This window comes from Cololabis saira, chromosome 10 (genome assembly GCF_033807715.1).
Source record: "Cololabis saira isolate AMF1-May2022 chromosome 10, fColSai1.1, whole genome shotgun sequence".
Lineage (NCBI taxonomy): Eukaryota > Metazoa > Chordata > Actinopteri > Beloniformes > Belonidae > Cololabis > Cololabis saira.
The window spans coordinates 13809088-13836835 of NC_084596.1; the positions used below are offsets into that span (position 1 = coordinate 13809088).

Below are 27748 nucleotides of genomic sequence, written 5' to 3' on the forward strand. Positions count from 1 at the left end.
CCAGCAAATACTCATCACAGAAGTCTGCTATGTAGCTTATCTGTGTGGTCAAGAAAATCTGAACTTTTTCAAATGCAGTCTCGATCACTGCAAAAACTCAAAATCTTACCAGAAATATTTGTCTTATTTCTAGTTAAAATGTCTAATTTTTAGACAAAAAATCTCATTACACTTGAAACAAGTCATCACCAGAAAAATAACTTGTTATTTGACCATTTTCACCTGTTTCAAATAAATTTTCACTTGAAATAAGTAGAAAAATCTGCCAGATTTATCTTCTCATTACAAGCAAAAAAATCTTGTTCCACTGGCAGATTTTTCCACTTATTTTAAGTGAAAATCTACTTGAAACAGGTGAAAATGGTTGTTTTTGAGTCTTGTCTTAAATGTAATGAGATTTTTTTTTACTAAAAATTAGACATTTTAACTAGAAATAAGACAAATATTCTTGTTAAGATTTTCAGTTTTTGCAGTGTGTAATAACTAGTGAAATCGATCATGTTCTGATTTGCATTTGTAGTTATTCTATATGTATTAAGTTATAGAATAATCAATACAAATAGACACAGAGTAATTCCAAAATGTATTTAAAAAACAAACATTTACATTTTCCCTTGAAGCCAAGGTGTGGCGGCTGCCATACCTTGCCATACCCAATTGACGCCCCTGATTTCCACCCAGAACTCCCTTGGTTAGCAGGGCGGTTATGAAAGGCTTTGAGAGAAATTAATTCAGCCTCTTTTATATGATTAGAAACTTGTTCTGGAGTTTACTCCTAAAAAACACTAATCTCAATATGAAGCCTGAGCAGAAACCCCAGTATTCAATCCAAACACCATAAGTGGTCAGCACAATAAAATATACACTCCATTACTCCCTTGCACCCACACACCAGCACTATCCATGCTCATCATCCAGATGACCATATGGGCAGAGAGGCAGCATGAGATCCCCACTAGAGAATTCATTAGTAGCCCTGAACTGCACAGTGCCAATGTGCTATTTATTTGAGGTGGCCAATAAAATTCAGGCTTGTGGGCGGCCTGAGGCGGTGACACCACCACTCCAGGCAGGAGGAGAGTAATTGGACTGAGAGTCAGATAAGTCCAGGTTGTGACAGCTACTCAGCGAGGTGTCGCCGCGGCTCCGATGCAAAGCCAACCACAACGATCCGCAGCCGCCTCCAGTGAAAAGCCTCAGCTCTCCTCTGATAAACCATCGAGTCTTTTTAAAAGCTGACCGGCAATGGCTGAAAGATTGAAAAGGAAATTAAGCATTTCATTCGTACATAATGAAATCGTGGCCATTGAATCGGCGTGTCTGGACTGATTAATTGAAAAACGCTCAATTAATACCAGATAGAAAATGGATTTCTGCTTCAACTACAGCTCTATTTATATTTTCAATTCGTCCCTAAAGCAATGCATTTTAACTCGAGAAGAAAATGCATCGCTATTTTGTAATCACACGGAGAGATAACATGACATGCAATGTAGGAAACGCAAAAGATAAATAAATGCTTTAATGTGCAATCAATAATGTCTGAAAAGAACAGAAGCAAAAGTAAACAGGTTGGTTTGAAACAGTCCTGAAAAACAGCATTAAATGTCATTTTCAATTAAATGCAGCACATAAAATTGAATGTGTGTGTTGATGTAGAAAAAAATACAGCATCTGGAGTGCTCAAGTATTCATTCCTCATACAATATATACATATTTATACAACCCGGTCTGTCTAAGCAGAAATATGTGGCGTTTACATCGGTCTCTGCTGCTCAGAGGAACACTTCACGTGGAGTCAGAGAAATGAGTCAGACATGCTTAAGTTTCTATTATCTTGTATAAAATCAATCCTCATCTGCAGCCAAACATTTGTCAGATTTAGCTGTAAAAAAAACCAAGACAAAAACAAAAAAAACTTCCCACCAGTCACCTTGGTGGGCAACTGGTCTCGCTATCTCAAAAAGCAACATGGCTAGTAAAACATTAAACATAAATGTCAAATTTAGGAATGTGTGACACAACAGCCCTGCGGAGTGGAGCAGTGTCACTGTAATATCCAGCTCCAGGTTCATTTTTTCCTTTTTACCGGCGAGATCTTGATGTCTTTCCTTGCACGAGTCCTTCTGTGTGGCTTGACGTCTTCGTCTTCGGCTGTCTGCAGCTTGGCAAAGTTGACAAACACCTGAAGAGCAGAAAAAAACCCATCAGCATGCGATAAAAAGCTTTTCTCGGAGCCCAGGACTAATAGTCATGATTTATTTACATCCAGCACTGGTTAGATTGAAATGTCAAGCTTTGTGAACTGATTATCAATATGCCAACAACTGTTGCTCCTTCCGATAAGAAGACAGGTGGGAGATAGTGAACACGTGGATGACGGATGAAGCAAAAGATACTGTAAATGCATCAGAAATTTCAGAGTAGTGCTTAAAAGTTTTAATTTAGTATAATTCTGCATTGATAAACCCAGAGGTTAGATATTTTCCTCAGTGATTCAGGCCCAAACTCTGAAGGCTCCGCTGCCATGTTTCGCAGAGGGGATAATGTTCTTGCTGGAATGTCTTGTTTTCCTTTCTCCTCATATAATTCTTCTGCTTTAAACCTGAATTTTATACTTGGGTCTCATCCACACCCATAAAGCAGTGGCTTACTTTCTCCCCTCTTCCACGTCGAGCACATCGTTGTGCTTTAGTGCCCCCTGGTGGTGGATTCATATATAAACAGCCCCAAGGAAGATGGCTCAAGGTACAAGAGCCCTTTGGCTGGAAGTTACCTGAGGGTTTCCTTGTGATTCAGATCACTATTCCACATTGCTTTTGCCAACTGAACACTCTCTGGAAGGTAACAGTGATCCTACTTTATTTGACTGGGTTGGGTTCAAACTGTTTGATAGGTTTTATAACCTTTTCCAGTCTATTACATCAAATCTCTGTCAATCATGCCATAATGATGCAACGTCCTCCATCTCTTGAGGAAGCTTTCCTGTAACTTGTAAAACTCATTCAAAGATCAGTTCAGAGAAGAAAATAAACTATATCCTGCAGAGAGAGTAATGCAGTGAACATATTGACTGTATTATCATATTAACAGTTTTTTCTGATTACCGTATTTTCTGGACTATAAGAAAATATAAGCCGCATCCGCTCTATTTTTAAAAAAATAATGAAAAAAAGATATACAAGCGGCACCTGTATATAAGCCGCATCCACTCTATTTAAAAAAAAAGATATGCAAGCCGCAGATATTTATGTTGTTAGATTAGATACTTACTACATGTAGATAATGATTTTGAACTGTAAATGATGTACATGTTTGTACCTAAATAGATCCTTTCCTAACAGTGTCTTTTATGTCTTTTATTATACTTTGCTGATTAAAATGGGACAGAACCAAGAGAAAACCGGTATCTATTTATCTGTTTGAAATCTGCTTCTACCTACTTCTATCTAAATCTGCTAAAGAAGAAGTAGCATATTCTTCTTTGCATTTATTTTGTCTTAGTTTTTATTCTAATTCCGGTTAGAGCGCCCCGAGCGGTGGAAGAAAAATCCACAGAATAGCCGCACCTTTGTATAAGCTGCATGGTTGAAAACCTATGAAAAAAGTAGCGGCTTATAGTCCAGAAAATACGGTATATAAAATAGGTATTTTATAGGAATAATTGTCTCTAGTGATACTGTGTTTAATACTGTGTCTCATCCTCACCTGATCCAGTGTTGTCTGGGAAACGGAGTAGTCTTCGATGTTGAGTCTGTCTTTATTGGCCACCACCAACTGAAATATCCTGGCAAGTGAAGATGAGGCAATTTCATACTGCAGCGTGTTGTAGTGCTTCTCCCGCTGAATGCACCCGGGGAACGAGCTCTCCATGAAGCTTTCCACAGGTTCCAGCTCCGGGCTCACACCAGCTTTAGCTGCCTTGATTTTCATGGTGACCACGTAGCCATCACCGAATCTAGATCACAGGGACACGGACGGTTAACATGTCAACATTAACTGAAGCCACGGTTATTTGTACTGGACATTATTCTGGTTCACCAAAACTATTCATCACAGATGCATTTTATTCACCTAAAAAGCATGTTTTACAACTTTAAATCAGTAGTATTGTCCATACAGTAAATGCACTATTTCATATCCACAGCTCCAGAGAGCACACAGAGCAGGGATGGGCGGTATGGACTAAAACAATTATCACGATAATTTCTGGCATTTATCCCGATAACGATAAAAAAATACCAATTCAACTCCACCTTTTTAACTATATCATCAACGGGAATGTATCCTTTTTTCTTTCTTTCTTTCAGGCTCATCCTTCCTTCCTTCCTTCCTTCCTTCCTTCCTTCCTTCCTTCCTTCCTTCCTTCCTTCCTTCCTTCCTTCCTTCCTTCCTTCCTTCCTTCCTTCCTTCCTTCCTTCCTTCCTTCCTTCCTTCCTTCCTTCCGCGTGGATTTAACGCAGAACCATAAATCAGGCTTTACACAAAAACGTCATCAACAGGAATGTATCCTTTTTTTTCTTTCTTTCTTTCTTTCTTTCTTTCTTTCTTTCTTTCTTTCTTTCTTTCTTTCTTTCTTTCTTTCTTTCTTTCTTTCTTTCTTTCTTTCTTTCTTTCTCTCTTTCTTTCTTTCTTTCTGGCCCATTTCTTTCTTTCTTTTCTGTCTCATTTCTTTCTTTTTTCTTTTTCTTTCTTTCTTTCTGGCTCATTTCTTTCTTTCTGGCTCATTTCTTTCTTTCTTTCTTTCTTTCTTTCTTTCTTTCTTTCTTTCTTTCTTTCTTTCTTTCTTTCTTTCTTTCTTTCATTCTCTCTTTCTTTCTTTCTGGCCCATTTCTTTCTTTCTTTTCTGTCTCATTTCTTTCTTTTTTCTTTTTCTTTCTTTCTTTCTGGCTCATTTCTTTCTTTCTGGCTCATTTCTTTCTTTCTTTCTTTCTTTCTTTCTTTCTTTCATTCTCTCTTTCTTTCTTTCTGGCCCATTTCTTTCTTTCTTTTCTGTCTCATTTCTTTCTTTTTTTCTTTTTCTTTCTTTCTTTCTGGCTCATTTCTTTCTTTCTTTTTTTCTTTCTTTCTTTCTGGCTAATTTCTTTCTTTCTTTCTTTTTTTCTTCCTGGCTCATTTCTTTCTTTCTTTCTTTCTTTCTTTCTGGCTCATTTCTTTCTTTCTTTCATTCTCTCTTTCTTTCTTTCTGGCTCATTTCTTTCTTTCTTTTCTGGCTCATTTCTTTCTTTTTTTCTTTTTCTTTCTTTCTTTCTGGCTCATTTCTTTCTTTCTTTTTTTCTTTCTTTCTGGCTCATTTCTTTCTTTCTTTCTTTCTTTCTTTCTTTCTGGCTCATTTCTTTCTTTCTTTCATTCTCTCTTTCTTTCTTTCTGGCTCATTTCTTTCTTTCTTTCATTCTCTTTCTTTCTTTCTTTCTGGCTCATTTCTTTCTTTCTTTCTTTCTGGCTCATTTCTTTCTTTCTTTCATTCTCTCTTTCTTTCTTTCTGGCTCATTTCTTTCTTTCTTTCATTCTCTTTCTTTCTTTCTTTCTTTCTGGCTCATTTCTTTCTTTCTTTCTTTCTGGCTCATTTCTTTCTTTCTTTCATTCTCTCTTTCTTTCTTTCTGGCTCATTTCTTTCTTTCTTTTCTGGCTCATTTCTTTCTTTTTTTCTTTTTCTTTCTTTCTTTCTGGCTCATTTCTTTCTTTCTTTCTTTCTGGCTCATTTCTTTCTTTCTCTCTCTCTTTCTTTCTTTCTTTCTGGCTCATTTCTTTCTTTCTTTCTTTCTTTCTTTCTTTCTTTCTTTCTTTCTTTCTCTTTCTGGCTCATTTCTTTCTTTCTTTCTGGCTCATTTCTTTCTTTCTTTCTTTCTGGCTCATTTCTTTCTTTCTTTCTGGCTCATTTCTTTCTTTCTTTCTGGCTCATTTCTTTCTTTCTTTCTTTCTTTCTGGCTCATTTCTTTCTTTCTTTCTTTCTGGCTCATTTCTTTCTTTCTTTTTCTTTCTTTCTGGCTCATTTCTTTCTTTCTTTCTTTCTTTTTCTTTCTTTCTGGCTCATTTCCTTTCTTCCTTCCTTCCTTAAATCAGCTTTACACAAAAACATCATCAACAGGGATTTATCGTTTTTACCGCGATATGACAAATTCTTACCGTGGGGAATGTTTTTGACGGTTTATCGTGAACGGTAAAATATCACCCATTCCTAACACAGAGTACTTCTAATATCTATAAAGTTTTGAAAGTATGAGCCTATTAATCACAAAAGTCTTACTTGTATTTGAGATGCTGAATGGTACCCAGACACTTGAAGGTCCCATTGACCATGATGGCCAGTCGAGTGCACAGAGCTTCACACTCCTCCATACTGGTGGAAAACAACAAACATAATCCATCTTTATTATTACTGCTGCTGTTTCATGTCCGTGAGCAAAAAATATCACAGTTTTACAGAGATCCCTGGAAAAATAAGGCGAATACTAATCCATTCAGGGTCTTATCAACAGCTGTTGTCATAAGAATTAACTGTGTTTGGTCAGCTGCTGCAGAAAATGTATGTAGTGGATTTATTTCAGTATTGAATGCCGAACCTGTGCGACGTTAACACCACGGCCCTGCCATCCTGAATCACGCTCATGATGGCGTTCCACAGGAAGCGCCGCGAGTGCGGATCCATCCCCGTCGTGGGCTCATCCTAAGCACACACACAGTCACAAAGCAAATGGCAAACTTGACTTTCTGAGCACATAAATCCATACAAACAAAAGCCCAGTCCTTATCTCTATCAGCATGTGGCAAAAATCCCAGATTTATCCCAATTTGAATTGAACTGCACACTTTCTTGCCAATGCATAAAACATCCAAGGCAGGCTTGACTGAACCCATATGGCTTCCCATCTGGACCCGCAGACTATTTCATTGATGAATCCCTGCATAAAAACTCCAAAACCAAACAATGGGCTAAGGAGCTTGTCCTCATTGGCTGACTCACCAGCAGCACCAGCGACGGGCAGCCAATCATGGCAATGGCCGTGGAGAGTTTGCGCTTGTTGCCTCCGCTGTAGGTTCCTGCACAGCTGCCTGCGTACTCCGTCAGGCCCAGTTTCTGGATACCCCACTCTGCCACCTGAACCAAGCAGGAGAGAGGTGTGTTTGTGGTGACTTAAATGCACAATTTGTACACAGAGGTGTCAAAAGTATTCACATTCGTTACTCAGGTAGAAGTATAGATACTAGAGTTTAAAAATACTCCTGTAGAAGTTGAAGTATCATCTCAAGTTTTTTACTCAAGTAAAAGTATAAAAGTACTGGTTTCAAAACTACTTAAAGTATAAAAGTAAAAGTAATGTAAGGGGGAAAAGCCATTAAGGACAAAAGCCATTGAAAATAAATGTATCTTAGTATAATGCAAATATATTAAAGAACCATATATGTGTACTATTGAGCATTAACATGTGTTTCAGAGAGCAGAAGATATGATGACTAGTTGCCTATAAGCAGTACTCGAGTTGTAAAAAAAAATCAGGGGGGATGGTGGATTTTATCATATGGGGACAGATAATTTGTGCTGATTATAAATAATATAATATGTTACAAATAATAGCACTGACCAAAACACCTGCAGAATTACTGCAGGAATGACATAGCAGCAGTTAAATGCAGCCTTCTGTAAGCTTTAAATATCCACTGGGCTTACATCAAATACATCAAAACACAACAATAAAAACACTTTTCTGAACTTATCAATATGACTCTGTCCTTCACAGGATAAGTAAAATGGATCACTGCAAAAACTCAAAATCTTAACAAGAATATTTGTCTTATTTCTAGTTAAAATGTCTCATTTTAGTAAAACAAATCTCATTACACTTAAAACAAGACTCATCACTGGAAAAAACAACAATTTTCACCTGTTTCAAGTAGATTTTCACTTAAAATAAGTAGAAAAATCTGCCAGTGGAACAAGATTTTTTTGCTTGTAATGAGAAGGTAAATCTTGTCCCACTGGCAGAGTTTTATTTCAAGTGAAAATTTACCTGAAACAGGTGAAAATTGTCACATTTTTCTGGTGTTATTTTTCTGGTGCTGACTCTAAATGTGGAAATAGCAGTAAAACCACATTCATTGATGAAATGACATAAGGGATGGAAAGGGGGGATGGCAGTTTTACAGGGGGGGTGATTTTGACCGTTTTTATCCCCCCTCATCCCCCCTCAACTCGAGTACTGCCTATAAGTATTGTAATGGTGAAAAAGTCAAACTTCAGAGGCATGTTATCATTTATCCTAACCTTTATTGGAATGTACATCCAAGTTTAGTTGCAGGAATCTGAGGGAACGGATGTAAGAACAAAACTGGACAAGAACATCTGAAACAACCACAACCAAATTCACTCTATCCGGATGGAGCAATTTAACTGGATAGTGTTTTTTAAAGGCCGAAATGAAATAGAGTAACGAGGCTGTTTTTAAAATGTAAGGAGTAAAAAGTACAGATAATTGCGTGAAAATGTAAGGAGTAAAAGTAAAAAGTCGTCTGAAAAATAATTACTCCAGTGAAGTATAGATAACCAAAATTTCTACTTAAGTAAGGTAACGAAGTATTTGTACTTCGTTACTTGACACCTCTGTTTGTACAAGACTATGTCAAACACAACTTTAAGAGCAAAACAAGGATTAAAGCATAAATAAATGGGAAGAGGGTGAACAAAACAAGATTAAAAACACTGTTACTAGTATAACATCCTCAGACACTTCCATGTGTAAAGCAGCTGGAGTCCCACTCACTCGGGGGATCTCTGACTCGGGCACCCCTCTGAGACGAGCGTAGAGGTAGAGATGCTCCCTGCCGGTGAGGAGCTCATCAATGGCGTCAAACTGGGGGCAGTAGCCCATGTTCTGGTGCACGTCAAGAATCTCTGACAGGATGCTACGAGATAAAGCACAACATGCCACAATTAGCTGGCAGAGCATTAAATGTGGGGATGATTTAAGCATGTGAGGGAGGCAGTTCCCCAAGAAGTGAATTAAAAGTTAGATCAATTGCAATTTTTTTTTTTGTGTTTATAATGTTTTATCTATCAGGCTAATATATTACATCCTTCCAAACTCTTTTGTACATACATTCTGAATGCAAAAGTGCACTTTTAATAAAATGATGATTTTTTTGATGGGATTATTTGGAATATTGGGACCAGAATCACTGTAAAGAAGTAAAACAGGACATGGGACTTAAAAACAACTAACACTCTAAATACTGACTGTATCTTTTCTTATTTAATAAATCTAATTGTGGCTTCCATTTAGGAATGGGCGATATTTTACCGTTCACGATATACCGTCACGGTAAGAATTTGTCATCTTGCGGTAAAAACGATAAATTCCCGTTGATGACGTTTTTGTGTAACAAACATGGCGGAAGGCGGATCTGAGAGCGAGGAGCTCGTCGTTAAACGAGGCTCCAGCTCCGTTATCTGGAACTGGTTTGGATTTAAAAAGAAAGACGAGGAGCAAACATCATCTATTATGTGCAGAGTCTGCAAAAACAGAAGGAAATGGTTGTTACATTTTGATATAACGTTTGACTATTACAAAAAAAAATTGCAATAGCATCTAATTTGTGGCATGTTCCAACCACAGGTTAATTTGCACATTTTATTTATATTAGAAGAGGTCATCACTGATAGGATTTTATTGTCAGTGAACTTTTATTTATTTGTCCTGTTTCTTTATTTATCAGGTTGTATTTTTTTCTAATTTGTGATTTTATAAGCTAAGAAAACTTGAACGACAATGGTACTTTTGCTGTTTGCACTGTTATCCCACTGTTTAAGCTGATACAGTTTGAATAAATGTTGAATCTGTTCTTACATTTCAAACTTGTTTAATTTGAGTCACTACAGTTTTGCAGTACAGGTGCACTAATTTAATTGGTTTTTATTAATTAAATTTAATTGGTGTAGTTTAGTAGCATTATTATCTTTTAGAGCAGTGTTTTGGGGGCTCCAAAGACTGAATGTGGTGATAGATTTATAGTTACAAAGGTGGAGTTGAATTGGTATTTTTTTATTGTTATCGGGATAAATGCCAGAAATGATTGTGATACATTTTTTAGTCCATACCGCCCATCCCTACTTCCATTAAACTGTGGTATCCAGGGATTTTCCTTTTTTTATTTTTTTTAGCTCCATTTACCTGTATCCAGCCACGGTAGCCTCTCCAGAGGTGACATCGGTGTCACCTGTCAGCATTTTGAAGGTCGTCGTCTTTCCAGCTCCGTTAACTCCCAGAAGACCGAAGCACTAATAGAAACAGAAGAAACCACAACCAGAATGAATATTAACATCATTATGAAACAAATATTTAATCTAGGTTTACTAGAAATATCAACGTGTGCATGAATTAACGTTCAAGATTATGTTACTGTTGCTCAAAGTTAAATCAGCATGCAAGTTTACTCAAACAAAAGCAAAGAGGCACAAATAGAGAGGATGATGTCAGTGTAAATGAACTCAGCAACTTTACCTCTCCAGCAGGGACACCCACACAAATCCGGTCCACAGCTGCCCTCTTTCTGCCCACATACGTCTGTGCAGAGAAAGCAGAGAAACAAACACGGCTCGCTTTGATAGAATAATAGCCACAGCTGAAATAGAGATTCTCATCTCAGGTTCAAAAGATGGAATAAATACAAAAAAAAGGTTCATGTGTCTGTACACTGTTTTGATTGGCATGTCATTGTTTATTGAGCAGACGTTTCAAGTGAAGCTGTTTTATCATTTCCTGGCATTGGGATCGTAGAGAAATTATTGTGGAGCTACTGAGGGAGCTTTTCTCCTTTTCTTCTTTTCATTTAGAAAGCTAAATGTCGTCTGATATTAATATTATAAAATTAAACGTTGCATTCATCGCTACAGCCTGAAACGCAGTGTGAGATGGATGCTTTATGACGAGGTCACATCATGTCAGTAATCTTCACCTTGGAGAGATCTCTGATCTGCAGGATGTCCAGTTTGCTTCCTCCATCATAAATCCTTTTCCTCTCCACCGCCACATCATCATCCTCATCTTTTATTGGGGTATGTTTGTAGTCGGATAACCTGAGAAGAAAGAAAAGCATCCGTGGGAGGGCGTCTGGTACAACAGGGATGCACCTCGTCTGGCTTAAGCTTTCTAAACCTTATGAGAATTCACTTTTTCTGATGTTTTTATGTAAAAATTGAGCAATGAACTGTGTACAGAGAATTGAACAAACCCTCTGTGATGTAGCTTGGAAGCTGTGGTTTCTTTTTTTAAGCTTGTGGAGGATGCCATGTCAGGACTCAGCCCAATGCTGGTTAATCCAAATATGAGCAAAAAGGTGGAACGAACAATCCTGGCAGGTAAGATGTGACGCCAACTAGCATGACTTTACATTCAGTCTGACTGAATCTGTCCTCGTTTCAGATGTTTGTGGTAAAGGCCTGTGAAATGTTTTTGCTAGCCTAGTGTCGGTCTATCTAGATCAGGGGTCGGCAACCCAAAATGTTGAAAGAGCCATATTGGACCAAAAACACAAAAAAAGAATATGTCTGGAGCCGCAAAAAATGAAAAGTCTTGTATAAGCCTTAGAATGAAGGCAACGCACGCTCCATGCATCTATATTATTTATAACTGGCTGAAGATTTTTTTTTGTCGAAATGTCGAGAAAAAAGTCAAAATTTCATGAAAAAGGTCGAAATGTCAAGATTAATGTTGAAGTACAATCTTGAGAAAAAAGTTGAAATGTCGAGAAAAAAGTTGAAATGTCGAGAAGAGTCGAAATGTTGAAAAAAAAGTCGAAATGTCAAGAAAAAAGTCAAAATTTCGAGAAAAAAGTCGAAATGTGGAGAAAAAAGTCAAAATTTCGAGAAAAAAGTCGAAATGTTGAGAAAAAAGTCAAAATTTGTCGAGATGTCGAAATGTCGAGAAAAAAGTCGAAATGTCGAGATTAAAAAGGAAAAAAGAAGAAAAAATTAAAAATTAAAGCTGCAAGCAGCGATGAACGGGCCCTCGCACTCACGGCCACCGCCCCCCATAAGCATATCTTAAATGACACCACCCATGACTTCCTATATCAAACCATTCAAAAGTTATAGCAGAAAAAAGGGACAACCAATCAGAAGAAGGGGCGGGGCTAATTCAGGCCAATGAAGGTCAAGGACTCCATACATAATCTGATGACACCACCCACTACTCTCCATGTCAAAACATTCAAAAGTTATAGTGGGAAATAGGGACAACCAATCAGAAGAAGGGGCGGGGCTAATTTTCACCAATTATGGTAAAGGACTCAATACCGAGTCCCATGACACCACCCACGACTCTTTATGTCAAACCATTCAAAAGTTATGGCAGAGAATAGTATTCTAGGGGGCGCTGTTGAGCCGTTAGGCCACGCCCATTAATGCAAACCATGAAATATCAAATGTATCGCCAAGTCTGGCTTGCATGCAAAATTTGGTGACTATCAAATATGGACCAATCAGATGAAGGGGGGGCGCGCCTTTTGGCGTCTAGCGTCGCCACGGTAACACTTTTGAAAGAGAAAAGTAATGCGCGTAGTCGCAAGATGAAGACGCACATTTTGATGTATAACACACCTGGGTGCACATTACGGTTCAGGCCGTATTAATTGCAGAAGGAATGGCATAAATTGCGCCAAAATTACACAATTAATTCAAAATGGCCGACTTCCTGTTCGGTTTCGGCCATGGCTCCAAGAGACTTTTCTTTAAGTTGTGCCATGATACAGGTGTGTAGCGATTTTCGTGCATGTACGTCAAACCGTATTGTGGGGCTTGAGGCACAAAGTTTTCTGGGGGGCGCTGTTGAGCCATTTTGCCACGCCCATTAATGCAAACCATGAAATATCAAATTTATCACCAAGTCTGGCTTGCATGCCAAATTTGGTGCCTTTTGGGGAACTATCAAATATGGACCAATCAGATGAAGGGGGGGGTGTGCTTGTTGGCGTCTAGCGCCGCCACGGTAACACTTTTGAAAGAGAAAAGTAATGCGTGTAGTCGCAGGATAGAGACGCACATTTTGATGTATAACACACCTTGGTGCACGTTACGGTTCGGGCCGTATTAATTCTCGAAGGAATGGCTCATATTGCTCCAAAATTACGCGATTAATTCAGAATGTTCAAAATAGCCGACTTCCTGTTCGGTTTCGGCCATGGCGCCAAGAGACTTTTCTTTTAGTTGCGACATTATACAGGTGTGTACCAATTTTCGTTCATGTACGTCAAACCGTATTATGGGGCTTGAGGCGCAAAGTTTTTTCTGTCTGAACCAACCAGGTGAAGGGTGGGCGCGCTTTTTGGCGTCTAGCGTCGCCACGGTAACGCTTTTGAAAGAGAAAAGTAATGCGTGTTGTCGCAGGATGGAGACGCACATTTTGATGTGTAACACACTTGGGTGCACGTTACGGTTCGGGCCTTATTAACTGCCGAAGGAATGGCATAAATTGCGCCAAAGTGACACGATTAATTCAAAATGGCTGACTTCCTGTTCGGTTTCGGCCATGTCACCAAGAGACTTTTCTTTAGGTTGTGTACTGATACAGGTGTGTACTGATTTTCGTGCATGTACGTCAAACCGTATTGTGGGGCTTGAGGCACAAAGTTTTCCGGGGGGCGCTATTGAGCCATTTTGCCACGCCCATTAATGTAAACCATTAAATATCAAATTTTACGCCAGGCCTGACTTGCATGCAAAATTTGGTGACTTTTTGGGCACGTTTAGGGGGGCAAAAAGGCCCTCCTTTCGTCAGAAGAAAGAAAGAAAGAAAGAAAGAAAAATTCCTACAGATACAATAGGGCCTTCGCACTGAAGGTGCTCGGGCCCTAAAAAGAAGATAAAAAGGAAAAAGGAAAAAAATAGAAAAAAAGAAGAAAAAAAGGAAGAAAAAAAGAGGGGAAAAAAAAGGTCAAACATTTTTGAAAAAGCTCCAGGGAGCCACTAGGGCAGCGCTAAAGAGCCGCGGGTTGCCGATCCCCGACCTAGATGGCTCAGCCAGACAAATTGACAGCAACAGTGGTGCGAGGATTGAGCTGGTCCGCCCACAACAAACGGCCAAAGCGGCGACCAGCTTAGCTCGGGGCTGTTTATTCAGCCCCAGACCAGTTGGTGATCAGCAGCAGCCACCCCCCTCCCCCAACAGAAGGCCAGACTGGCTCCCACCGTGATTGTGAGCCAGAGGGTGAGAGCCGTTTGGCAGCCTTCTCCCTTGACTGTTGAGGCCAACCTGGAGTGTGTTAGTACATCTGACAGCACAAAAGTTATATTAACTTTAGAATAAGATTATGCTGTCTTAGCTGTTAATGTATGTCACAGCTCAGAGGTTAAATCCAGCAAAACGCCTGAACGCTATGTAGCTAAAGTTATGAACGCTGGCCGTTAACACCACAGACTTCAATCCAGTGATCACTCAAAAACTTCTAGTCCCTAAAGTTGTACTTTAGGGAAAATTATTTGTGAAATTTAGCTATGGAGATCTATCTTTTTTTTAATTTATTTATTTTTAAACCAGACCAATATGTTCATTTCTGCTGCAACTTTTGGAGACTGGGCCCTGGTGGTCGGTCGCGCAACTTAAATTTTTCCTATTTCCACGATCGTGTCAGAGAAATAAGACAAACGTTGTTGCTTGCTGAGACACTTACCAATGGTCCAAGAAGAAGCGGTACTGGATCAGAAGATTAAGAATAAAGTAAACAAAGCCTTCAACGGCCATAAAAGCAATGTTTTTTCCCACAAAGTCCCAACGAAAAGGGTCCAGTGAATATTCTTCACCTGGAAACAAAGATAAGGGCTGTATTGAAAATGCACTTCTGTTTTTTTTGTATTCTTCACAAGCAGTACCAGGATATTCTTTCTCCAGTAAAAACACAGAATTATCACCAAGAGTCAGTTTGAAACTGAAAAAATGTATGCAACACAGAATTTAAACACGCGAGAAAGCGTGCTTCACTTACCAAACCTGGCGTAAACGTCAGTAACAGCCTGATTCATGGCCATATCTATCAGCCCTCGGCCCAGGCAGAAGTGAGGGAACACCAGCAGACCTTTCTTCAGCCACTCATTGAACATCAGCAGAGACTTGCAACACAAAGACACCAGCACATTCAGTTCACATCTCTCTGCTATAAATGCATGAAGCACAAAGGACAGGATTAGAAGTATTTTATGAGAAATTTCTCAAGCTAAATGTCTCAGTATGATATACAATACAATATAATCCTCTAAACTTCCTGATCTCCGAGCAAGAATAACACAAAAGCAAACACTGCGTTAGTTTGGACATCACCTCTGAGCTGCATCTTATTTCCACTATTGCTGCCAGCTGTTTATAACATTAACATATTTATCATATGTCTCCAGTACTTCTCTTATGACTCTTGTGTTGTAGGACGAGATGAGAACAGATGTGCAGGGGAGCCAAGCATCTCTATTCTTTCACAAAGCATCTGATAATGATAGCGGCATTTGAATCTTTCCCAAAACTTGTATCATGTAACTATTCCCTGCTATGTTCCTGATTGATGACTCTCAGTCTTTTCAAGCTGTTTATTATTAAGTAGTCTTTGTGTGTGCAGCTATGATACAGTTTAATTACTGTACAGTTTTGGGTCAGATGGGAGATGATGGAGATGTCACATTAGAAAAACACTGCTGTAAATAATAATGTAATAATAAAGATTAAAATACAAGCTCAAAGTGTTTAGTACTCACAGTCCTTTTCCTAATATTTATTGAAAAGCCACAGTATCTTCTTTTTCATGTACTAAAGCACATTTGAGCCGATACTATACTTTCATTTCTTTGTCCCCGACAATCTTGAGGTTTCTCCATTTTATTACACACTTGTTTTGCTCCCAACAGCCAATGCAGACTCAGGACTTCACTGACATTACTTCAATTTTATATTTTAGGTAATTTCAAGGAAAAAAAAAAACGGTGTTTGGAAAAACTTTATCATGTTACTGATACAATCAAGAGGGAGATATGTTATATTATCATTCAATGTACTTAGTTTTAATATCTATTTTAACAAATATAGATATGTAATCAGTTACAGATAACAAAGGAAAATATATTTTGAAACCAAAGGTTTTATAGTCCTCAGCTTGATATGGTGATGGCATGTCACTACTGTTTCAGTTTGCCATGTTTAAGTGAAAATAACACGACTGTATTAAATAGGAAACATAAATGAATAAAAATGAAATCTTTGATTAACTTTTTCATTTGCTTTTTTGCTCCTCATGCATTGGTCTTAGGATTGTAAAAGTCAAGTAGCAAATTAAAGAAGATGAAGAAATACACAAAACATGTCGCCATGCCAGCCTTTTGATCACCGGCCCTGACACTACAACTCCCAGCATTCCTCACTTCTCACCATCATAGACTGCGTTTACATGCAGTCAATAACCCTTTTAAAACCCGAATATTGGCAATAACCCGAATTTGCACGGCCATGTAAACACCAATAACCCCTTTGAATAACCCGAATTTGCTCATATTCGGGTTTTTAAAAATCTGAATATGACCCCTGGGTTACTCCTTTTAAAACCCAAATATTCGGTCACGTAAACGCCAAACGGAATATCCTGATCAAACGGAACAGGAATTTGTTTTCTGCGCATGCTCTGTTCGTAAGGAATCTTGGTCTTTTGAGTCCAGGAAGTTCTTATAAACATGGAGAAAAGCAAGACCACGCCACACTTTTGGAGTGAGGAGGAGACTAATCACTTCATAAATGTAATTAAAGATATGAACATTTTGGCATTTGTAGACGGTAGAAAGTACCGGGATAGCGAGATTTACAAGAAGGTGAGCGAAAAGTTGCGCGAAGCAGCATTTGTTTTGAATTTGGATACAGGAAGAAGAAGCGGAAATGACGCTAATTGCGTCATCACGTTCTCTGCGCGTTGCTGGTTTGATCGGGATATCCCGAATGATTAATTACCATGTATACAGGGATAACCCTGTTTGCTCACGCATGTAAGCGAAATATTCCGAATGTTTCAGTAACCGGAATATTAGTAATAACCCGAATTTTGACTGCATGTAATAGACTGCGTCTGTGCCCTCATCACCTTAATCCGCTTCACCTGGTCTCATGTCTACTTCCACCCTGCACATTCCTTAGATCATCTTGTAGTATTGTTTGGTTCACATGTCTTATGTTTGTCAGTCTACACTGATTTAGCGGTGTCTGTGTGCATCTTTACACACTGTGATTTCTGGATTAACACCTACTTTAGTTACTCTGCGCTTGTGTCCGCCTACTACTTTAAAAACCCTGACACTACTAAGGTGCATGGATGGAAATAATTGTATGTTGTGTGCCAGTGGTGTTTATATTTTATTTTGAATCAATACAAATGTGCATTACCTAAAAGGAAATGAAATGTTTTATTTCATATTTTTTGTTAATTTCAGATTATTTACTATATAAAGTAATCATTTGACGGGCAGCTAGAAAAATATGGCAAAAACTGCTCTAGGTTTGGGATTGTGCAGTCACTTACCAAGCCTTTTTAAAACTTTTAACATTTGATTTTACAACAAGTTCTTACCCGATTGTTCTCAAAAAGCTCCAGAATGAAAGTGATGGCGCTGCTGTTGATGCCGATGAACAGGTTGATGCAGGACAGAGACACGTATGCGGTGCTCGGGACGCTGAATAAGTAGGACACGGGGTACATCATGGGTGTCACTGACCACCTGAAGGCAAAAGAGCCATGTATAAGTTTTCATGTTAGTCACTGACAGCACAATTTGCATTTAACTCGTCTTACTTTTTATTTCATAAAGCAAATCTAAACTGACTGGAGTATTTAACCTCCTGAGACCCTGCGTTCTCATATGAGGACATTACATTTCTGCTGTTCTGCGCCATGATACTTAATTTGTATGAACATTGACCCATTGTCCTCATCCGGGACCCCCGCCTGCACCATCTAGTGGTCTCATAATGAAATTACACTCATTTGGGAAAAAACAAGATGGCTGGGATCTCAATGAAAGTCTTCTATGGCAGCTCCCGACAGAAGTATGGACAAGGTAAAAATCCTAACCTAATTTTATGATTGAAACTAGTATATTTATGCACAATAACGTCTGCAGCTTCACATGGCATGCTTTTTTGATATAGGCTATTTGAGTAATATTAGCAAAGCTACAATGTCTGTAAACATGAAGTACTCGTTTGAGGACATCAGGTCTATCTTCACTGCAAACACGTAAATTCTTTTCAAGAACATTTGTCTTTATTTCTTGCCCAAATGTCCAATTTCTAGTCAAAATAAGTCTCATTACACTTAAAATACTTGTTTTTAGATTTCCATTTGTTTAAAGCACATTTTCACTAGAAATAAGTAGAATAATCTGCCAGTGGAGCAAGTTTTTATTTCCTTGTAATAGGAAAGAAAACAGTTGAAAATGTAGAGAATGAATGATATAGAGATATAACCTAATACCCATGTTTTTACTCTGTAGCACTTTATTTCATTCAAAATGCTGAGTATTTTGCAAATAAAATGTATCATATTTTTATTATTAGAACCTGACCAGGATGTGCAAGGATGCAGGGCAGGACCAAGAAAGGGAAATAGAGAAAAATAAACCCATCGTCCTCATGTGAGGCCATTGGATTTGACATAGTTCAACAGCACATAGAAAGCAAAATTTTATTTTCAACAAAAATTAGGTCTTACTGATTCCAAATAGTAAGGAGACATAAAGAATGCACATCAAACAAAAGCCTGGGTCTCAGGAGGTTAAAAAGAGCTTACCCATAGAGAAGAAGCAGTGATATCAATGCAGGAAAGTTGGCTCGTGATGTGTAACACTTTTTGTCAAAAGCCATGAAAATGCCAACCACCATGGCAGTGCTGAGAGAGTAATTCATCTGAGGGGCCAAACATTCATATTAATCTAAAGCAATTCACCTAAATGTTCATGAAAATATCAAGCTATGGCTTTTACTAAAACAGATTTGTGCATCTTCCACTCTGCCTCGCCTCTCCTCACTTACCATGTCCCAGAAGAAGTTGGCCACCCAGTAAACTAAAGGGCTGACGCCGCTGACAAACTGCAGGTGCTTGGCTTTGGTCACTCGCTCCTGAATGAGGTAGAGGACAAAGCTGGCAGGGATGAAGGACATGGCGAAAATAACACAGATCGCCACCACGGCATCCACTGACGTCGTCAACCTGTAAACAAAGCAGCACGTTGTTTTCAGGAATGTTGCCATGCAAACTCCCAAATGCATAGAACCATTTTAGAAATGAAGCTAAAAAATGCAAAAAGGCCTCAGCGTGACTAATAAGAGGGTGAATGTTGAGGGAGAAACCTGTTTTGTATACTTTGCAACGGAAATTATTGAAGCTTCTAACCTTCCTCAAAATTAAAACATATTTTTTGTTGTTGATATCTGATTAACCATGAAGATCATGAAGTGAAGCACTCGAACAGAGTTGGTAAATCAGCCTTTTCCTTTTATGCACCGCAAGCTTGGAATGAGCTACAACACATACTCAACCTTAAATATTTACCCTCTCTTAACATGTTCAAACACATGTTAAAATCAGTTTTTACAGAACAATGTCATTGTTTTTAATCAAGTGTCATTCTTGTCATGAATTCTTTTTAGCTTTCTGATCCTTGTATGTTTTATGTTTGTTTTTTGTTTTGATATTTTTTTTTATTTTTTGTAAAGTTACTTGTCCTTGTATGTATTTTCTTTTATATGAAACTGAATTTATTTTTTTGCTGCTATCTTGACCAGGACTCCCTGGCAGAAGAGATATTGTATCTCAATGGGACTTTCCTGAATAAATAAAGGATAAATAAAAATAAAAAGTGTTTACATAAAAATAATAGGACTGTTCCAACGATTTGCACATGTAGTTAGAATGATTTGTATGGATGTCCAGCACTCATGCGCTGCTGTCAGCTCCAATATACTGCATCTTCTTAAAGGTAGGGTAGTAGATTTCTTGATGTCACATCTGTTGATATTTAATACAAAACATCAACAAAATACTGAAAGCCCACTCTTCCCTAGTGCTCCCTGAGAAATCTTCATCATAAGTGAAAACTCTCCTAATTTCTCCCTCTTCCCCACTTCAAGTGAATAACCACAATCATGAACCCTATCCCTGTTGTGAGTATACTCACAAAATAGGCAGCTAGAAAAAGGTGAAATATTAGAAGCTTTTTGGTGAAACAACCACTATTTTCTGATAATAATACGTAAAGTTGATAATTTGAGAAACAAATCTGCTCCTTTGGCACCACCTGGAGCTCGCAATGCAGTTTAAAAGTTCACGCTCCAAACAACCTCCCACCCCCCTTGTCTCTATCCCCACACTAAGTAAATATTTGTATGCCACCGTTTGACGAAGACTAGATGTTAAACATTTGTACGATGTTTATTATCTATAAAACATATTTAGATCCATTTATTCCATTACTGATTTACTCTCAGGTATCTGTTCTGTGATGCCTCAGGTTTCCATAGTAACTTGCTTGTGCTTGATCACTAGAGCTCAGGTGCACATGCTCTGGTGAGCTTGCCCCGCCCCTTGATAGAGGTTAAGAGGGGCATGAACATTGTATGCGTTCAAAATCTTTTGCTAGTGACTGGATTTTTGGGAAATTTCTAACTGTAGCTTTAAGTTGATGTGACAAAAAGGGTCCTCGGTTTGAAATTACATAGAATCCCATACCTTACCTTTAACTTAAAGGGGACCTATTAGGAAAAACACGTTTTCTCTTGCTTTAACATATATAAAGTGGTCTCCCCTCAGCCTGCCAACTCAGAAAAGGAGGAAAGCAACCAAATTCTGCAGTGTCTGTACAGCCGCCCGGATGAGCCGTCCAGTCTGATGTGGCTTCTACGAGCCGTTCAGATTCTGCTCCCTTTCATTACGTAACCAAAATGCAAACCACGCCCACAACTAAACACCGTGTAACTGCATGAGTGTCCGACTATCGTATCGCACTGTGTGACATCGGACGCTCTCTGTCCATCTCCCTCCAGCAGCTGCCACTTTATTGAGGTTTTTGTAGTGAAATGAGGAGGAATCATAGAGATAACTTCTCATTTCAACTAACTGGATCAGACGTTCCCCATCCGTGACCGTTTCCTACAGCGCTTTCAACGCGAGCGACAGGAAGAAAATAGAAGCAGGGCGTCCATCAAATGTTCAGCTCAAAACGGCGCGCCGCGCCGAGCTGTGCCGCTGCAGCCAGTTAGGACAGTCCAATAGAAAATAAAGCAATGGAATTGATTTTGTCGCTGACGCTCGCTCGCATTGCATGCAGTTAGGACACGGTGTAACTCCGCCGGCCGGAGCTTCGGCCATTTTTTCGTAGCGGTGTATCACGTCATTCAGGCATCCAATCAGCACAGAGCCTCATTATCATAGCCCCGCCCACTCAGAATCCCACATGGGGAATGAGGTTAGAGAATGGGATGAAAAAGACATGGTTTAGAGGCTGAATTTCCTGATTTATTTAGCGAAAACAATCAAAAGCTTGTTTTTAAGACATTCAAGGCCTGTTTAAAATAGGGAAATAGATGCCATAATAGGTCCCCTTTAAGGCAAGTTCTGTAGGTTGATAATAACAAACTGGATGATTACTCACACTGTAACTTCAGAAAGCTGCTCTTTGGTGAGGTTCAGAGGGTGATTGACAGCAGTGATCCCAAACTCAGCAGCTTTAGCAGATGGGGGAAGAAAGGCTCGTAGAATAGCGTTGTTGGCCACATTCATGAAGGCCACCATGGCATGCCAGCCTTTGTTATTATACCAAACCTAAGAGAAGGGTGGAGAATTACTTGAATACTTCACACAGCTGCCACACTACTTACTACTTGCATGCAAGCAGACCTTCCTTGTATATTACTTGCATCATTTTAAAAGAAAAGCCAACTAAAAAACTCACCTTTACATTAAACTCGCTTTCCATGTATCGTAAGAAAGTGCCAATATCCCTCAATGAGCGTCTGCAATAGTGACCCTGTGAAGACGATTGCTCGTTATAAACCAACTAAGTGAATTTTGAAGTGGGGCCTCATGTCTGTAGGGTACAACTACAGAATATATTACCCCAGTTATGTTCAGGATTCGTCCCAGTTGATGGAAAACATTCTGGATGTCTTTGGGGTCCACATCCAGGATGGGGAGCTGTCCCCCGACTGAGAGCCCTCCATATCTGATGATGGAGAAGATTTACATCACAATCCCAACAGGAAAACTAACCCCGACAGATACAAGTAGAGACTTACAAAAATAAAAAGATTACCTTTGTTCATTCACCCAGTATTTGCTCTTCAAACTGTGAAATAGAAGGTTTTTATTAAGAAGAAAATTATTCATAAAGATAAGTCAGTTTTGATCCTTTGGAAGTTCTTTCTGTGTATTTTGTGTTATCTTTCAAATGAACTTTTTTCCCTTTTGATAGTATTTCTTTGCAAAAGCAAAGTACATTCAAACCTGCCTGGTTCTGATGAGATCGGGGTATGTTTTGACCAAGTAATCGGAGATGTTCCTGTCTGTCAGATCCAGCATTGTGTCTCCTGACGCCTCCACTCGTTGGTGAGGGGGGAGGCCTCCTGCACCCACGGGACAAATGGGCATCATGGTCAGCTTCTTACTGGTGCTGCACTGGCAGGACGGCGATGGGTTTTGTGGGTTCCACTGAGGACTCTGGAGGATGTTCATGACTACAGGGGAAACCGCGGGTTGCTCCCACTCCGAGGTGCTGTTATTGCAGGGCATCCTGGGGGGAGAAGAGGATGAGTAAATTATACTGGATGTATATAGAATATCTGTAGAATAATCTCAGTCGCAAGTTTTCCATCCTGCAAATGCAGGCTGCAGTGCTGGTCTTGATCTAGGACAGGGGTCGGCAACCCAAAATGTTGAAAGAGCCATATTGGACCAAAAACACAAAAAACAAATATGTCTGGAGCCGGAAAAATTGAAAAGTCTTGTCCACATGACTCTTTTTGTTACACGAATCGATGGAAGAGTATTAGGGCCAGACAGGAGAAAAATAAAAATAATATTTTAGAGGAAGATTTTTTTTTTTCATTATGCACTTCAAGAAAAAAGTCAAAATTTTGAGAAAAAAGTCGACATGTCGAGAAAAAAAGTCGAAATGTTGAGAAAAAAGTCAAAATGTCGAGAAAAAAAGTTGAAATGGCGAGAATAATGTTGAAGTACAATCTCGAGAAAAAAGTCTAAATGTCAAGGAAATAGTCAAAATTTCGTGAAAAAAGTCGAAATGTTGAGAAAAAAGTTGAAATGTTGAAAAATAAGTCAAAATGTTGAGAAAAAAGTCGAAATGTTGAGAAAAAAGTCGAAATGTTGAAAAATAAGTCAAAATTTCAAGAAAAAAGTCAAAATGTCGAGATTTATAAGGAAAGGAAAAAGGAAGAAAAAAAGAGAAAAAAGGAAAAAAAGAAGAAAAAAGGAAAAAAGAAAAAGAAAAAAAGATCAAACATTTTTGAAAAAGCTCCAGGAGCCACTAGGGCGGCGCTAAAGAGCCGCATGCGGCTCTGGAGCCGCGGGTTGCCCATCCCTGATCTAGGACTTCTCCAAATACTCACCCGAGCGGCTCTCCTTCCATGCATCGAGTGCCCAGGCCCGGCCAGTTTAACAAACGCTCTGTGAAGTGTTTCATTGTGGGGTCTAATGGTCTCTCATTGCTAAAGATGTTAAAGAAAACAGATTAAAAACAATACTGAGGATAATGAGTGGAGAAATATAAACAAAACCATTAAAACTGATTCCTGATATTTGACTGACTTTCCCACACCCACTGTGAAAAAGACTGAATACAAATATTGTCACTGAGCCATTAAGTTTAAATTCTGCCACTGGATGATGTCACAAATTTAAATCCGCTAAGGTTCATTTCCAGAGTGTGTGTACTGAAGTCTGACCTGAAGAATGTAAACTGTTGTCCGTACATCCAGGGGGAAATAGTCAGACTGGGGTACTCTCCAAACGGAGGAACAATAGTGGTGAAGATCAGAGATACGAAGACAAAACATGCAGGAAGGATGATCTGTTTGTAAGAGACACAATCAAAAGTCACATATTTGAAGATTTATTCAATCAAATTTGCAAAATAAAATGGAAATTAATTATTTTATGTCTCAAAGGTTCTCCTTCTGCATCCAATTTATGCCAGAGAAACAAATTTTCCACCCAGAATGTTGGTCCTCTTGCAAAATCCAAAGCATTTGGGGAAAATGGCAGTTAGTCACAGTTTCTAGTCAGGAACTATTCAATTAATACGATACCTGAGCCATGAAGTCTTTCTGGCTTCTGGTGGCATGGTGGAACCTCTTCACCAGCAGAGCATGGAACTGCTTCAGGGTCAGTGAGAAACCTTTCACCTGCATGGAGCCCTTTCCTGAGTTGCTGTCAGCTTGATGGGTACCGTTCACGCCATTTTGTTCTGTGATCAGCAAGAAAACATACATAAATGTTACATTTTAAGTTCAGAAAAGTGTCAATTGAAATAAAAATGAGGCAACTTTGAATCAGTCCTGCTGTTGAGATTTTTTTTTTCATCTGAACACTGAACACTTAGGGCCTGATTTACTAAAGATTTGCGTGCGTAAAAACGTGTGCAAACTTGACATCACCCGCAAACCAATGTGCAAGCTGATCTACTAACAGCGTGCAAAGAGGACTGCGCCTCTCAAATGAGCAAAATAGCACACGCTATTCATTTAGTACTTTTGCCCTGATGAATAATCAATATGGGGCGTACCCGCCAGAAATCGCTAAATACTGGGAGGGGAAAATGCAAATATCTCCTTTTACCACACGCAATGAGATTTACCAAGCCTGAAAGTTTTTGCGGGGATTGTGATTGCGTCTGTATTTAATACGTTCGAAAGGAAGGTGCTAATCTGCCCAGCATTACGCACCGATGCTTGTTGGTGCCTGATTTGAGGACTGGGGTTGCCACAGGAGGCACCTTCATTTTTTTTATTTGTGATAAAAAATAAATCACGTGTTTTCATGGAGAAAAAAGTGTTTCTTATTGTGCGCCTATACTTGTTCTGCAGTTGTCATACCCCGCCGGTGTCGTGCCGTATTCAGCACCCCTGCCGTGAAAAGCACCCCCTCGTCTGACAAAAATTATATTCTCATTCAGTGTCATGTTCTGTTTAGCGTCCAGTTTTGTGTTAATGATTCATGTTTAAATGCGCTCATGGATTCCACAATAGTCATACTTTCCCACAATCACAGTCACACATAAAAACAAAAATCGGGTAAATGGTTATTGATGTCATTAATTAATAGCCTGCTTACTGTGTTGTCTTCCATAATATTTGTAAATATATATAATATAAACTCCTAAGTATGTGTTTGTGTGAGTGTGTATATATAAATATATTGAAGTGTCAGTGTGTTGTTTTTTTTCTTGGTCTACTTATCATTGAATATACGAGGGGGTGCTTTTCACGGCAGGGGTGCTGAATACGGCACAACAATTTGCCTCGTCCACTAATATCTCTAACTCCAACTCGTCAAATTTCATTTTGCGCCGCAAACCGTAAGACACGCAACACCTCATTTAAATACTGAGGTTTGCACCTGTTATCAATTGCGCGAGCATTGTTAGTTGATCACCCGCAAAACACACAACAACAGCACGTGCAAACTTTTTCAGTGCACACGCAATTTAGTACTCTTTATTTAGGATCTTAGTAAATCGGGCCCTTAGACATGTAAGTAGATGCATGAAGCTGAAGCAGTGATCTGACTGAAAGAAAATGAAAGCAACGTGAGAGATGCTGTTCACTAAATGGTTCAGACTTTAAGTTCAAGGATGTGTAGATGCATGAGTTTTAAAACATTTCTTGTAATAAAATGGCACTCCGGTCTTTGAGTGCTAAACCCAGCATAAAATTAAAGCAGCAGGGCTACAAAAATCAACTGCTAACAGACATTCCCTCTAATTGACCCAGGGCCAGTTGATTCAATATGAAAACAGTGAAAAAGGGCATGTTTATTGAGTTCTATCCAATGGCTTTTAACTCTGACCTTCATCTCCTTCTACACCAAGTTTGGTGCCATTTTGTCTTCCCTGTAACATCCATTGCTCTAAAAGGTGGGAGAAAACAAACACAGACTAGAGGGTAAAAACAACACATGTACAGTCTAATTTCTAGACGAGATCTGTAGCACATTCTCTTAAGGGAAACACAACAATGACAACATAAAAATACAGATGTGATGCAAATGGATTGACGACACGTATGGGAGACGAGCCAGCTGATCAGCATTTCAGTTCAAGGCAGAAGGATCAGGGGGGCCATTTACCGGCAGAGGTGGCATTATGTGCTGCTTCCCCGTCTGCTGTGACCTTTATGAATATCTGCAGAGAAAACAAAATGAGCAGTGAGGTTAAGAATTTTAAGCTTAGCTTTTTTTATTTTCATCTTTTACTGTTTACAAATGACAAAAGTTAAGAAAATATATGATGAATACCCTTCTAGACCTCATCTTGTCTTCGTTTTCTATTGTTAGCTTCCATTTCTAAATTACTTCTCGACCAATAACAAGGTCAAATTTGTACGACGGAGTATTAGGGCCAAACAAAAAAAACAAAAAAAGGAAATTACGAGAATAAAGTTATAATGTAATGAGAATAAAGTCATAATATTACGAGAATAAAGTCATAATATTACGAGAATAAAGTCGTAAAATTACGAGAATAAAGTCATAATATTACGAGAATAAAGTCGTAATATATTATAAATATATAAATATAACTTCACAAGATGCTCAATATTCCTCATTTTAACACAGGGAGAAGAAGCTCTTCCTGTTAGAGTTCTCATAAATTATATTCTCATAATATTACGACTTTATTCTCGCAACATTACGACTTTATTCTCGTAATGTTACGACTTTATTCTCGTAATTTTACGACTTTATTCTCGTAATATTACGACTTTATTCTCAAAATATTACGACTTTATTCTATTACGACTTTATTCTCGCAACATTACGACTTTATTCTCGTAATTTTACGACTTTATTCTCATTATATTATGACTTTATTCTCGTAATTTCCAATTTTTTTTGTCTTAGTTTGGCCCTAATACTCCGTCGTAAATTTGTGTATAGGGCTCATTTGAAACTAACATAGTTGGCCAATGGGGTTAACAATTATAAAAACAACAAAGAAGGGGAGAAACATTTTAATCTTATCCCCCAAATCGGAATTACAACTGCTGGGTTGCTGCTAGCATAAGCAAAGCAAACGCCCAACTAGTTTTACTGTTTACAACGATTATATTTGATGTCATTTACTAACACAGCATAGACATAGACACACAGTTCACTTTTTAATAGGTTGTTATTAGTGGTTTTGCTGCCAGGCTGTCTGTATGTGCTAAATGTGCAGCATTGTTATGAATTTATATTGCTAATATGAGTTAACAGCAGCAGCTAGTCGGATTTTTAAAAAGGTTCATTTTATGGGTTTGAGCGGTTTGGCTTGCACTTGACTTTGTGCCCTTTGGAAAACAGCTTCGTGTCCACTTAAGTATTCACAAGAATGGAAACTTCTTCTTGCCACTGTAGGCAGGGACACAAATATATCCACATTTGCAGCTGAAAGGAACTTTGGAGGAGGGAAGATGCAGTAAAGGTTCCTGAGTCAAACTAGGCGTTTTCTGTTTATGAATGCTGTGGAAAT

General features: G+C 38.7%; 1 protein-coding gene across 2 annotated transcripts in view; it reads right to left on the reverse strand.

Moving 5' to 3' along the window:
* Positions 1-1523: 1523 nt before the first annotated feature.
* The window catches only part of LOC133452439 (retinal-specific phospholipid-transporting ATPase ABCA4-like), a 94633-nt gene continuing 68408 nt past the window's right edge, over positions 1524-27748 (reverse strand). Inside the window, exons 27-50 of one of the 2 annotated variants that reach the window (XM_061731742.1) lie at positions 26365-26419; positions 26086-26145; positions 24327-24484; positions 23964-24088; positions 23628-23726; positions 22514-22795; positions 22319-22351; positions 22123-22228; positions 21959-22033; positions 21659-21828; positions 19041-19218; positions 18799-18914; positions 17581-17728; positions 14974-15097; positions 14662-14791; positions 10951-11071; positions 10497-10559; positions 10167-10273; positions 8760-8901; positions 6965-7099; positions 6564-6667; positions 6248-6340; positions 3709-3958; positions 1524-2185 (exon numbers count right to left, since the gene is read on the reverse strand). In XM_061731742.1, coding sequence (XP_061587726.1) covers positions 2072-2185; positions 3709-3958; positions 6248-6340; positions 6564-6667; positions 6965-7099; positions 8760-8901; positions 10167-10273; positions 10497-10559; positions 10951-11071; positions 14662-14791; positions 14974-15097; positions 17581-17728; positions 18799-18914; positions 19041-19218; positions 21659-21828; positions 21959-22033; positions 22123-22228; positions 22319-22351; positions 22514-22795; positions 23628-23726; positions 23964-24088; positions 24327-24484; positions 26086-26145; positions 26365-26419 — 2988 coding nt within the window. In that variant the 3' untranslated portion in view covers positions 1524-2071. The remainder of the gene's footprint in view (positions 2186-3708; positions 3959-6247; positions 6341-6563; positions 6668-6964; positions 7100-8759; positions 8902-10166; positions 10274-10496; positions 10560-10950; positions 11072-14661; positions 14792-14973; positions 15098-17580; positions 17729-18798; positions 18915-19040; positions 19219-21658; positions 21829-21958; positions 22034-22122; positions 22229-22318; positions 22352-22513; positions 22796-23627; positions 23727-23963; positions 24089-24326; positions 24485-26085; positions 26146-26364; positions 26420-27748) is intronic. The other variant, XM_061731743.1, reaches the window with a different exon arrangement.